The 14,086-nt window shown below is 45.9% G+C and overlaps 1 protein-coding gene across 9 annotated transcripts in view; it reads right to left on the bottom strand.

Moving 5' to 3' along the window:
* Positions 1-2,328: 2,328 nt before the first annotated feature.
* Magi2 (membrane associated guanylate kinase, WW and PDZ domain containing 2) overlaps positions 2,329-14,086 on the bottom strand; it is a 1,220,672-nt gene continuing 1,208,914 nt past the window's right edge. For 6 of the 9 annotated variants that reach the window (XM_057758561.1, XM_057758559.1, XM_057758560.1 and 3 more), the window contains one exon: positions 2,329-4,987. In XM_057758561.1, the coding sequence (XP_057614544.1) occupies positions 4,437-4,987 (551 nt within the window). In that variant the 3' untranslated portion in view covers positions 2,329-4,436. The remainder of the gene's footprint in view (positions 4,988-14,086) is intronic. The other 3 variants (XM_057758564.1, XM_057758562.1, XM_057758563.1) reach the window with 1 other exon arrangement.

Genomic DNA, 14,086 nt, shown 5'->3' on the forward strand with positions numbered 1-14,086 from the left:
CCTTTTGTGACCTTCCATAGTCTCAGGTATTTCTGGGTGAAGTCACTTTCTAAGTGGTTGTTTCTCCAGGAAAAACGAAACAACACCCCATCAAACTCTATGCGGCCCTCCGTGGAACTGCCTGCTAACCTTCCGCAGCTGTGCTCAGCAGACTTGAGCATCCGCAGAGTCCCTGATAGTTAAGACTCATGGGTAAGACGTTCCAGAAGGCCCAGCAAGAGTTCTGTGTAATTCTAGGGTGTTATTCTACTGTTTATCCACAAATGCTTACAACCACAGCTATTATTACAAATAATCATAATCACTACATATTTAATTGGGCCCCTGCACAAGCTCAGTGTGATTCTGAACCTATGGTTGGACAGCGTCCTCATTTCAGATTTGGAGCGCATCCTTGCGGTTTTACCGGCAGCGGGTCTGGGACTGCCTCGTCTGATCAATCTAGAATCCTACAGTAGAGATGCCGTTTGATTGTTTTTGCTGATTACCCCCCCCCGCCGCCACCCCCAAAAAGCAAAAACCAAACCAAAAACAAGGGTGGAAAAGATGCAAATTGGGATACGAGCTTACACAACCGGGGAAAACTAAGAATATAAAGTTCCAAACAATTCTCAGATCCGCCACAAGCTTTAGTCAACTGGCTCTCAGCACACCTGTCCTATGGCGAGGATGCTGGGCTTGTTGCTGGCGGAGAGCCCTTGTGCTGAGCAAAGACTCTGGAAGCTGTTCCAGGTGAGCCGCAGGCTTCTCTGCCTGGGGTCTACACCGTCCATTGCTTCCAGTCAAGTCAGGGCTTCTCTGCCTCAGGTCTGCCGAGTGTTCCGAGAAGGCAGTTGCAAAGTGGCGAACTGGAGGCCAGCTGTGGCCTGGGGGGTGGGGGGCTGTGTTACCAGGGTCACATTTTCGTCTTCTTGTTTACTGGTTTTTAAAAATGTAAATTAACCTTGTCAACCATCAGAACAAAACTGCACGTTTTCAATCGCTTGTTCTTCTCTTGAGAAACCGGAAGACTCTTCTATAGAGAAAGTGTGTGTTTATTCTGTACTGGCAGCTGCCTTGCAGGCTTCCCTGTCTGGACTAGGAGGCCCTTAGTTGAGTCTCTCTGTAGGCTGGGGCAGCTGCTCTCTCACTCTCTGCTGACTGGTGCCTGCTGCTCTGACCCACGTTTTTATGCCTCCAGCTTTCCTTCTCTCTGGGCTATGATTTGCTATCTATTGTTTTCACTATGTGTTATTGGTGTCTGCACTACATTTTGGTAACTACATTGTTTTGCGGATCTCCTGCCTTTTGTGCAAAAACTTGTATTTTCCTATAACAAGCTCTGTGACTTAATTTGGTTTGTTTCTTTATAACCACTTTAACTTTGTGTTTGAGTTCATACTTCCTGCCCCTCTTTTCTGAAAGTGTGGCAGGTTTAGATTTTAAGTCTCCTACTGATGTAACTGGGAAAAGTCCCTGGAAAGTCCCCGAAGGAGTAGGTGAGACCTGTTCCCTTGGATCACAAACCCCAGGACTGACCCTCACGCAGAACTTTCTTTCCTCACGCAAGGCAAATGCCATGACCAAAATCAGCCGCTGGTTTGGGCCGTAAACACTGCTGCTGTGTGTGGTGACTTCTGCATGAACTAGAGAATTAAAAGGAAACAATATGATGATATTTACTGATTGACCGACACTGTCATTTTTTCCAGCAAAGGATTTAGGGGAGAGTGTAGCAAGCAGCAGAAACAATTGCCAGCTCTTAAGAGATAGAAAGGGAAAGCCTGTTCTAACTGGATTCCTTAGTCTACTTTAGTCCAAAGAGTCTTTTCCACCTGCTGCCACTGCATCCATATGAGGTCTCAAAAGAAGTTTGATTTGGGGAGTTAACACTTTTTATACTTCAGAAATCTAGAGGGAAAAAAATGCAGCTTTAAAAAGAGAAAAGAAGCTGGGCGGTGGTGGCGCACGCCTTTAATCCCAGCACTTGGGAGGCAGAGGCAGGCGGATCTCTGTGAGTTCGAGACCAGCCTGGTCTACAAGAGCTAGTTCCAGGACAGGCTCCAAAACCACAGAGAAACCCTGTCTCGGAAAAAAAATAAAATAAAAAAAAAATAAAAAGAGAAAAAAAAAGGAGGGGAGGATGGTGGTACATATTTTTAATCTCAGCACTTAGGAGGTAGATGCCGGCGGGTCTCTGAGTTTGAGGCCAGAACAACAGAGAACCCCTATTTTGAAAAGCCAAAACAAACAAACAAATAAATAAAACCTCTGGTGCTTACTGAATTAAAATTAACACACAGTTTATATAGTTGGAAAAAGAAAAGTTTTTTTGGATATATATTTTATTTGACAGTGTTTTAGAATATCATACAGTAAACAAGATTTCTGTAAAAGTTAATTTATCCATAGTGGTGCGTTTCATAAAAATAGTTGCTCACTTACAGTCTTTCTGTGACTATTAATACATGGAATTATATTTATAGAGATACAGCTGTACAGGGTAAATTCACAGCTAACACTACACAGAAGGATTATTGGGAATGAGATTTAGATGATGTGCTGTCTTCACAGGTTAAGGATTACAGCCGCATAAAGCGATTGCTGCACAAGTCGTAGCTGTGAACTGTGCGAATCAGAGTCTATGCAAGCGTAACCTCCGTTGTTTTTCCTTTTGTGACGTGGAAAATAAAGGTCAGAAGATACAGTACCAGGACGTGCAGCTACACTACAGAAGCATTGTCCGAAACCAGATTCAATAAATTAATGGCAGACTATACTGGGTTTCTAGGCCAGGGGAGAAAGAGGAATTGAGATTAAACCCAAAGTAGAAACCATTACATGTGTTTGTGCTTTTGTTGGTGATGAATGGGTTTCATTTTGGACATTACTTTTACAGGCTGCAAGACCCTTCACACAAGGCTTTTGACCTTCCTTGCTTGTCAAACACCATCCCTCTGTCTGCGGGGAATTAGACTCGGTGGTGCTCAGATGGCAAAGAGAGGGGAAACTCACTCACCTGGGACAGCTTTTCTGGGTGACCAGGTGGGATGGATCTGAGTTCCCCTTTTACCTGCTTGACTACCAGTACGGAGGGACGAGGAGTCTTAATGGCTTTGGAACTTGTGAAAGGGGCAGACTATGGGAAGGGTTGAAGCCTCACTCAAACAAAGCACATTCTGCCTCTTAATACGCACAGCTACAATAAGGGCCAATGGGTAACTAACGTTTGAGGGTCTTACTGTGGGGGCACCAGGGAACATGAAGAATCGTCCAGGGCTGTTAGTGCAGTAGAAAATGTTATACAAGGCGAAAGCAAACCAAATGCAAGCAAAAGGGAGAGGAAACAAGGAAAGATGAACAGAAAGGAATGCCAAAGGACTCATGTTCTTTAATGAAAATAAATTAGTTATCATAACGCTTTTAATATTAGAGGTTCATTCTAATTTGAGAAATATAGGACAAATGCTTTGCCAAAAGTGCCAAGGAAGTAATGATAGAGTCTTAAAATAAGACAATAAAGTAGGTAAAATAGAACATCGCTAACAAAGCAGCCACCTATCTCTCTGCGTCCGGCATGACAGGAAAGCCTTTTCAGGAAGGAAATGCAGCGTTGCCAATCTCGATGAAACAGATCTGCTTAGAAAACTCATATTTTAGAGGAAAACCAATTAAGATCTACGAACTAACCTGCAAAATTCTGACTGACGGCAAACTGTTCCCTAGGATACAATTTTTAAAACCTTTTTTTTCCCCTACCACTGAAAATGTACAGAAATGCGACTTGATCACAGAAATGGCAGTAAAAACGGCATCCCACCAGGGAATTCACTAGGTATCTAACATCCCGCAGTAGGCAGGGAACGGTGCTAATACCATTGGTGGATGCCGGGGGTGAGCCATGGAAACGTCATGGGCGAAGAGTTCTGAATGTTTCAAAGAAACCCTTTAACCCCTGTCTAGATATGTCAAGAACGACTTATTTACAACACTTTAGATCAATTAAAAGATATAATCTTGTCTCAGTTTCCACTTGCTCCGTGCAGTTTGATTATTTTTTTTAAGGCGATATTCCAGTTTGTGATTGCTCTGAACTTGTCCAGTTTCTTGATATAAAGTTTGGATGACATCCGAAACCTTCATGCAGTGGGGGGGGGGGGGACTTCTTTTTCTCTTTTGAAACTAAAGCTACACTGCACTGTCGCTCTGTGATGTTTGCGTGATTTTGGTTCTTCCGTAGCTGCCAAAGCTCCCACCATGGAACCGGGGGGCTTTAGGATCAGTTTAGGTCTGCGCGCACCCCTCGCCGTGCCGCCCACGCCCGTCGCACGGCCCACCAATGCTCCCGGGCCTCGGCGTCTCGCGTGGATCTCTGCGTGTGACAGTGAAAATAAATTAAAACGCCGTGAGACGGAACCCGGGAAGAGCGGCCCGCGTGGAGGCGCCTGGGGGCCCCCTCATCTGCCCGCGGCCGAGGCGCCGGGCTGCAGGGCGCCCGGCAGCTTGTCAGAGCCCGGCACCTTCCAGGGCCCCGGCGCCACCGACGCCGCCTTGCGCGCCGGGCCGCCCGTCGGGGGCCGTGGTGCGGGGCGGGAGCCCGGGCGCACGCCCCCCTTGGCCTCGGCCCCGGGGCCCTCGCGCCGGCCCCGCAGCGCCTCCTTCCCGTCGGCCGCCTCCGAGGCGGGCCTGCCGGCCTCGGGCCTCCCCTGGCCGCCGGGCGCCTCCTCCAGCCTCGGGCGCGCGCTGCTGCGCTGCGGGCTCGCCGAGCGCTCCCTCTGCTCCCCCAGGCGCTGCTTCTTCTGGCCGCCGGCCGCAAGCTCCTTTGGTTTCCTAACGTCGCGTTCCCTTTGGCTATCCCAAGTCGGGTCTGGGCCTCTCTGGGGGGAAGGGTCGGAGGGTGGGGCTGGATGTGATGGAGAGAATGGAGAGAGGATGTCTTCGAGGGAGACGCCTACTTCCGGCAGGCCTGGGGCGGCGGCAGCGGCAGCGCTCCAGGCGCGGGGTTCGTCTGCGGACACGAAGCACAGCGTTAGGGCGCGCCACAGCCCCTGCTCCAACTCCCCACCTCCCCTGTCCGAGACCCGGGATGGCAGCCTGGAGGCTGTTCTCAGGGCCCCCCAGCTAGCACCCATCACTGCCAAGGGGGCAGCCAGCCACGCCCAGGGATTCCGCTCCCCACCCGACCTGGGCCTGCTTCGGTGCACAGGGTTCAAGGCGCGGCTCGGGCCTAATCCCTTCGCCTCGGTCTGGGCTAATTCGGTGTCAAGTCTAGCAGGGGCACAGACTTGACAATAACCAATGGCTCTCAGCTTCATGGTGGTTATGAAACTACACATCGCCCAGTGGCCCTGGCCAGCAGCGGGGAAGCGGCTTCTTTTGTTTTTAGCAGCACCCAGGGATTCTAAGGGAGATGGTTAAAAGCCAGGATTTAAGAGTCTGGCGAGGGATTTTTCTCCACCATTAGGTGTCGCCCAAATCATAGTTCTCAGCTATTGCCTGATAATTTTGGGATTTTGGATTGATTCATCTGAAAACTATCATTACTCTTTTGCTTGAAAAAGAAAATCATTGTCTTCGATTTTTCCTTTTTTTCTTTTTCATTTTTCTTCCTTCCTTCCTTCCCTCCTCCCTCCTTCCTTCCTTCCTTCCTTGTAGTTTTAAGATGGATAACTCCTAGATTAAGATAAACGGGACTATTTCTAGAAAGCCTAGTTTCAACATCTATTGAGGATTTACTGTGTTTACTTCCAAAAAGGATTTAAAACAATTTAACAACACTGGCCAGAAGCCAAGTAGGGAACAGATGCGTGAGAAATCAAAGATGAGTTAGTTATGACCACGAACAATAACATTACCCTGAACTTCTTTACCCTAAGGCAAAAATAATGCAGGGAATCCAATACAGGAACCTTGATATTTGTGAGTGATATGTCTCATGACCTTTGAAAAGCCTTAAGTTTTGTAATACCGCTCTGGGATGTAATTTTCTCCAAGGAATTGATGTATGAGTGGAGGAACATAGAAGCCACATTCATACTGAATTCTGAGTAGCTGGTGACCTCTGTAGCAGGGGTCAGAGGTGACCTGGTGTGTATCCAGTCCACATATACCAGGACTCTGCTTTGTTTGAAAATTGAGAATTTTTACAGAACATTTCTAATAGTGACTTAGATGAGGAGGAAAAATGATATTTTCCCCAACCCTTCTGGCCATCTTTAGAATACGAAATTAGCTGTCAAATGTTTCTCCTTTGATGTGAAATCTGAATAGGTTATTTTGGGCACAGTGTTATCTTCCTTCTATCCAGATTTTCACACCGCAAATCATGGATGTGTTCAGTGAAAACAGGAGCATGTCTAGCTGTGGGCTAGTGTTAAAAATCAAAGTAATAAATGACAGAGAGTGGTCGTTTGTCAATATGGGAAAATATTGCCTTAAGCAGCTAAACACACCACTTAAAGACCTTCGTACTTTGTGAACAGCCCTTCCTGACCAGGGCCGTGGCAGAGACAATTTGTATGTTAGCAGCTCTTTCCCCACCATTAAATCACATGTGGTAGCACCAATTAGCTGGCCTTGAATTTCTCTTGAGACACAGGGAGAGGGCCAACATTACTTATACCATTTCCTGAAGAAGGAATTGAAGCAGAAAGAAAGGTTAAGTAGCTTGGCCAAATTTATAGAATTATAGAATGGCTACCATTTTGGGTTTCTTTACTCTTTTTAACTGACTGAGAAAAGTGCCGGACTGAACAGGAGGGTTCTCTTCAGACCATGAAAAGTATTAATCTCCACATGGAAGCAGCTGTTGTTAGTCTGGAATCGTTTCTGAAGCCTTAGTGTTTCTCCTTCTCCTCTTTCCTGTCTCCAGTAACTCTCCCTATGAAAAGCTAAAGATGGGCTTATCTACAAATACAAATCTTACTATAAAAAGATTTCAAGAAATTTTTAATAAGTGATTAAAACCTGAAGGAGAACGCTTAGTTTTTGTGTCCTAAGCTACTACTTATTAAGAATGTTAATTAGAAATTAAAATTAACTGTGTATAAAGTAAGATATTTCAGAAGCTTTAATCTTTATGTGTGTATATCTTTTTATTTTTGAGTGAAGGAGCTCTATAGTTCAGTTCTGGACACGCAGTACCCACAGAGGCATGAGCTTGTGGGGCTCCATAAGGCACCTCAGTAACAGGGTGAGAGGGTTAGGGACCGGAAGACACCTTCTCCAATCTTCCAAAGTCTAAAGCTCACGACATCGTGATGTACAGTGAAAGAATTACTCAGATTCAGTAATTTGATTCCTAATTTCTGATTCCCTGGACTGATTCTTTTAGGTCATGTTTTTTTTTTTTTCCCAACTTTATTCTTTTTTTTTTTTCTTTCTTGTACCTAGGAACGGGCTAAGGTGTGTGATCACGGACCTGGGCACAGGCTAAGGTGTGTGGTCCTGGGCCCAGCACAGGCAAAAGTGCGTGATCACGGACCTGAAAACTGTTTGAAATGTGTGATCAAGGACCCCAAGAACAAGCTAGGGTGCATGATCATTGGCCTGGCACAGGTTAGGGTGCGCGGTGATGGGCCCAGCACTGGTTAGGGTGTGTGATCCTGCACATTTATCAAGTGGTTGAGGAAGATGTCTCCTCAGCATCTTCTCTGAGGTGTTCTAACAGGAGCTGTGATGCGGTGCTTCCTGCAAAGTTGATACCTGGCCTGCTGGGATTTCTGCAGCTGCTCTGTCCAAACAATGTCCCAGGTGCAGTGGCTAGAATCAAATTCGCTTTATTTGTGTTTCCTCTCGTACCCTGCCCAACTCAGTGATACTTTTGTGTCAAATCCAGAGGACACCTCTGTGGTAAGCAAACTGAACTCATAACTTCATGACATCCTAGTCTCTGCTCCTCACCTGAATCCTCTTTTCCACGATCTTATTAGGGCTTTAGTCTTAGGTAGTTTTCCCTCACCACAGTCTCTCTGGGGCATTCTCTTCTATTTGTAAAGCTTGTATACAATGCTCCCAATGTTACTGTGGGGCTGTATTCTACCCAATGACTCTGTGCTGTGTAATCCATCTGCCTTCTTGATTGCTCTCCTTGAAAAGTGTATTGCCATCTGCAATATCTAAAAAACTGGAAACCTTCCCTCCACCGTCTTTCTGTGGTAGACGGTGGATGTCACACTGGATCACTTCCTTTTTATGATCTCACAAATCCAATGCATCTGTTTTATTAGTCCCATCTTTGTATACAAATAGGCTCTGGCGACTTCACCTTCTCTCTTACTAATGTAATTCAAGATAAGGGGCAGTGCCTGGAAAGATGCAGCTAATATAAGATGATCAAGACAGTCACACTGAAAAGGAGGCCACTGGTGGCCATATTCCCTTGGGGGAGACTATAGAAGTTCTACATTCTAGGGCCAGGCTGTGGTGGTGCACACTTTTTAATCCCAGCACTAGGGAGGCAGAGGCAGGTGGATCTCTGTAAGTTTGAGGCCAGCCTGGTCTACAAGAGCTACTTCCAAAATTTCAGCCCTGTTCAGAGACATGTTATAAATGGTGAGCCACCACCAATCACCACCTGTCTGTGCAAAGCACTGGCTTGCCTTGAGGAAGCCGTTTTGGTTCCAGGCCTTGAGCAGGGGACACTTTTAGACACAGGAGCTGCAGAAACTCACATCACCTGAGTGTTGTGGGAACTTCTGCAGCTAATGACCTTTAAGCTACCTGTCCACTTTGGGAGTGGTCTCATGTACTCTAAGTGTAGAAGAAAAGCGTGTGCAGCCCCTTTTTTTTCTGCTGGATTTGGTTCCTGGTTTCCAGACCAACAGAGGTAGCAGATCACTACCCTTACTGTGAGTTTATTCCCAAATAAATAAACCTTTGCTACACTGCATTCCAGGCTATCCTGAAAGTCTTTGATACAACTATAATTTGGTGCCTGACATTGGGCACTGTTTATGTAAATGCTTTTTCGTTTTCCAGCTGCTGAGACCCGAATAATCACACAGAAACTATATTAATCACAACACTGTTTGGCCTATTAGCTCAGGCTTCTTATTAACTAACTCTTACATCTTAAATTAACCCATTTCTATTATTTTATATTTTTACCACGAGGGCTTGTGGTTTACTGGCCTATTTCTCCTTTGGCAGCAACATGCATCTGCCTGACTCCACCTTTTTTCCTTCTCTATCTCTGCTTAGATTTCATGCCTTGCTATATTCTGCCCTGCCATAGGCCAAAGCAGCTTCCTTATTAACCTATGGTAATAAGGCATATTCACAGCATACAGAGTAAGCTCCTACACCCTATGTGCTATTGCCATAAGCCACCCTTCTCTTTGTTTCTATGCTTGAGCAAGTCCAGCAACTCTCCATGGAACATCGGTGACAATGACCTTGATAAACAAGTTGGATCATGCCAATTCTTGCTTAAATTTCACTCACCCACCCAAACAAAATGCCCTCTGCTTAGTTCCTCAAATGCAGTTAGCTCATTTGGGGGTGCTCTTGTCAGCTGCCCAGCCTGCTGTAGAAGACTCTCCTCCGAGCTGCTTGCACTGGAGGGTTCTCCTCTACCCTTCAGGGTGCTCTTGAGTGTTATCTCGGAGAGCTCCAATGTATAGTCAGCATGCCTCTTCAACAGCATCCGGTTTTATGTTCTCATAGTACTTATCTACATTTGCTACTTACTTGATTGATGGCAGTCTCAAATGCTAGTTAAACATTTCGTGAAGACAGTGACCGCACTGACCTTGTTAGTCACAGCGGACATAAAAACAAGCACAGGGCTTGACCCAAATAATGAGTGCTTGATGAATATTTGGTAAGTGAATGAAAGAGAAATAGACGGCCTGAAACCAAATCCTACTTGAAGAAACACTTTAGGGCAAAAGGGCCACGTTTAAAGTATACACTGTACAAGGTGAGTTTGTGTCTGTGACATGTATCTGTTTTGTGTTTGTGTCTGTGACTTGTATCTGTTTTGAGAGTGAAGATGGTAGAGAATTGGCAATGTTAGAGAAAAAATAGGTCTGGGGGAGAGAGAGTGGTGAGCGACGAGGGAGCAAGCCACAGAGAGCTGAGGACAGTTCTCCCTCTCATGGCGACTGCCTAAGGAGCAGGCAGGCAGAAGCTCTGGTTCCCAGGGCAGAGTGCGTTCCCTTGAGATTTTAGAAATGTTCTTTTCTGTTAATCTTCCCAACTGCTTGACAGGCTCTGTCCCTGCAGCCTGACCACTGTGCTATGGAGTGTCCTGAAGAGTCACAGATAAAACAGACCCCAAATGCCTTACACTACGTGGCGAGAGAAACAGATCCTCTTCTTAAGCTAGGATCACATTCCTCTCCTTGCTTTCGTCTCGATAGAGTTCCCATCTCTCATAGAACACAAACCAATCAACATCTAAGTATATATTTTATATACGGCACAGATTATGCACACATGGTTATTTTTGAGTTAGAAGATATATGATCTCTTGAATTACCTTGCAGGAGCTCAGCAATATTAAGAAATTAAGTTTCACTTTATATGCTGACATTAAGAAAAAATCTCCATGGGCTAACGAGGTGACCAGACAGGGAAAGGCATTTGGGGCTGTGTAGACCCGGAGGCCTGAGTTCGATGCTTAGAAGCCATGTAGAGAACCAACTTCACAAAGCTGTCTTGTGGTCTCTTCATAGGAAGGCGTGCATGCACACATACAAAAACCCCCTTGTAAGCCTCTTGTACATGGGAACTGTATTTCGACATCTTGTTTAATGAAACACCACCCAAACTGTAGTAGCCCAGGATCTGATCTGCTCAGAATACACTGCCTGTTGGAGTAAACCAGCATCTCCTTGCCTAGACGGTTCTCATCTGCAGTGAAATAGCTCTGCAGTTGAGGAGCACACAAGATGCATGAAGGAAGAGAGCTGGAGCTGTGTCTTGGTGGTGGAGAATTTGACTACAAGTCAAGGAAGAGCTGACAGGAACCTTTGCTGAGACCTGAGGTGGGGGGACTCTCAAAAGGGACTCGGAGATTGTGGTAGGAGAAAGAGAGCCTGTCATCTACTCTACTCAACCATAGATAGAGCCTCGGAGCTTCCAGCTTGGCCTCAGAGTTGGCCAGCCTCTGAATGGCTGCATTCCTAGGTTGCTATTTGGTACCCAGCTCAGACGCAGAGCTTGCCTTTTAGCTCAGGATATTAAGTAGAGAATAGCAGCATGGCTGCTGTTGGTACTACTCCTAACATCTACAGGAGCTCTGGCGGAGGCACCCTACCTGAGCGCCGAGCACCGTGAGCTAAACTCAGAGCACATGTACAGACACATTTTACAGCTCTGGCGGAGGCACCCTACCTGAGCACCAGGCACCTTACCTGAGCGCCGGGCACCCTAACTGAGCGCAGGGCACCGTGAGATGAACTCACAGCACAGGTACAATCGGACACGTTCTACAGGGAAGGAGACTGAGAAATGAAGGCTAAGAGGCTTGCTGAAGGCTGCACAGCCGTGGGTAATGGAGAAGGATGCCGAATGGCTTTCTGGCCATTAACCACGGCTGCTCGATGCCTTTGCTCTCTGGTTCTTACTGAGAAATGGGGACCCGTCTGTGCTTCTGGAGCGATGAACGGACTCCATCTGAAGTGGCCGTCAGAAGCAGATCTATTGCTTTTCCTAATGGGGACTCTGAAATGTCATCTATCTGAACATTGGACTCAGACATCATTAGGGTTGGAGCTTTGAGCTGTGGAAACGCTGGGAATATGGGGGAGGGGCTCAACAGACAATAACAGATCTTTTAGAGGCAGGGGTAATGCTATATGTTTAAAAATATTCTTAGCCGGGCGGTGGTGGCACACGCCTTTAATCCCAGCACTTGGGAGGCAGAGGCAGGCGGATCTCTGTGAGTTCGAGACCAGCCTGGTCTACAAGAGCTAGTTCCAGGACAGGTCCAAAACCACAGAGAAACCCTGTCTCTAAAAATAAATTATTAAATAAATAAATAAATAAATAAATAAATAAATAAATAAATATATTCTTACTGCTACTTCTTGGGCTAGGATTGAGTTGAAAATACTCACATTTGATATTAGAAACACTGAATTTGACCCACACATTCTTTTACTGGCTGAAATTGTCCTGCAGAGTGATGCGTGGATTTGGTATTACGTCTTGCTATACTCTACAGGCGGTTAGCGTTAGAGAACAGATGTGGCTATACTGGAATCCATTTGCTTCTAATTTAGAATATTGGAGAAAAATAGAAATATAATTAAGATCAGCAATGCAAAGTCATTTGGTCAAGAAAAGCTTTGCAAACATGGTGCTTAAACCATGCAGGTTGATTTGGGTCCGTTAAACCATCACTTTTTGTAACAAAATATAAATAGGAAATCTGTATGTTAACATTTTCTGAACAAATAAATTATTCTGTTGTTTTTCAACTCTTTCTAAGGCACTGTTTCCAATTGGGAGCTGTTGTTACTGCCTTCACTACTGGGGGTGTGAACTGGGTGTTGTTACATTTTTACTTCCGAAGTGGCTACACTTGCTTCACCCAGGCACCACGTGAGCTCCTCCGGAACAGAAAGGCAATCCTCAGGGTGGGTCCGGACACTTAAGGATGGAACTACTGCCCAGTGGACGCTTTCTAGTTGTTGGTACTTGGCTGTGGGCATCATGGACGTTACCTTGCAATCCTCTCGTTAACTCTGAGAACCATGGTGCTGCTCTCCCCACCCACTGGTTAGAGAACCAGAGCCTAAATCAAGGAAGAAATTTGTCAGGACCACTAAGCTAGTAAGTGAGAATGGAGCAAAGGACTCTATAACCCAGAGCCCACAGCCAAACCCTTCTGCTCTAATCTTCCTAAACAGCAAAAACAGTTCAGGAAGAGATACTGTCTTCCAATGCTGCTTAAACTGCAAAAGCAAGCAAACCAGTCCACCACTACCACCAATAACAACAACAAAGAAATGGAACCCTAGTCACCTGGTGGAGCGGCTTGTGCCACTTAGGGCTTGGGAAGCTGAGGCAGAAGGACTGCAGTAAGTTTGAATCCAGTTCTGCACCAGCATAGAGTATAAAGAAAGACTCTGTCTTTAAAAAAAGTCTCTGAGGTAGTAGAAAAGCCAGGGGGACCATTCGTTAATAGACCGTCTCCTAAGCACTCGCTGGGAGCTGGGCCCAGGAGAAGGCAGGTGAAGCATGGGTCAGACTCGCTGGAGTTGGGAGTTAGTTGGGAAAGCGGCCATATGGCAGGGAAGGTAGAGAGGAGTTAAGTCAGCAACTGTGGAGAGTGTGAACTTGGAAGCCTTGCTTCTGGCTCCAGTTCTGCCTCTTGGTGTGAACTTGGCAAGTCACCTAACTATTCTCAGCCTCCGTTTCTCTGGGAAACATGAACTGAAACCTATTTTACTTCCCTCCCAGATTGTGAGGATCAAATGGAGTGAGGCCTATGGACCGTGAGGCTCACGGGCACACGGACAGTGAGGCTCACGCACACACGGATTGTGATGCTCATATGTACATGGACTTGCTATCAGATTGATAGTTCAAACCTAGTTTTTTAAAGTGAGGAAAAGGTAAGAATTGACCCCTTACCAAGATGATATATGGGTAGCAGATGAGCACATGAAATGGTGGCCAGTGCCATTCAGTTGGGACTTTAAGGAGAGGTACTTGTGTCCCAACATTATGGCTAGAACTAAGCAACGGTACCGGTAACTGAGACCATGGCTGTTCAACCTTCCTGCGCTGTGTATGAAAATGAATAACTACTTAAAAAGCAGTTTGTCGGTTTCCTACAAAGTTAAACACTTGTTTGTCATCCAACGGACTTGTCTCAGTATGCTAAGAACTTGTATTCGCATAAATGCCTTTGTGTGGGTTTTTATGGAGACTTATATTTTTATGGTGAGTTTTTACCACCAGTGAAACAGCCCAGATGTCCATCAAGTGGGAATGGATGAACACGGTGGGCTGTTACTCAGCTATGAAATGAAGCACCGTTAGCCATATACCCCAAACACAAGCGGATCTCAGATGCATTATATCAAATGAAAAAAGAGCGCCTGATTCAGAAGGTGACAGAGTATATAACTGACATTTATTTGACATTCTC

The sequence above is a fragment of the Chionomys nivalis genome, chromosome 26 (genome assembly GCF_950005125.1).
Source record: "Chionomys nivalis chromosome 26, mChiNiv1.1, whole genome shotgun sequence".
Classification (NCBI taxonomy): domain Eukaryota; kingdom Metazoa; phylum Chordata; class Mammalia; order Rodentia; family Cricetidae; genus Chionomys; species Chionomys nivalis.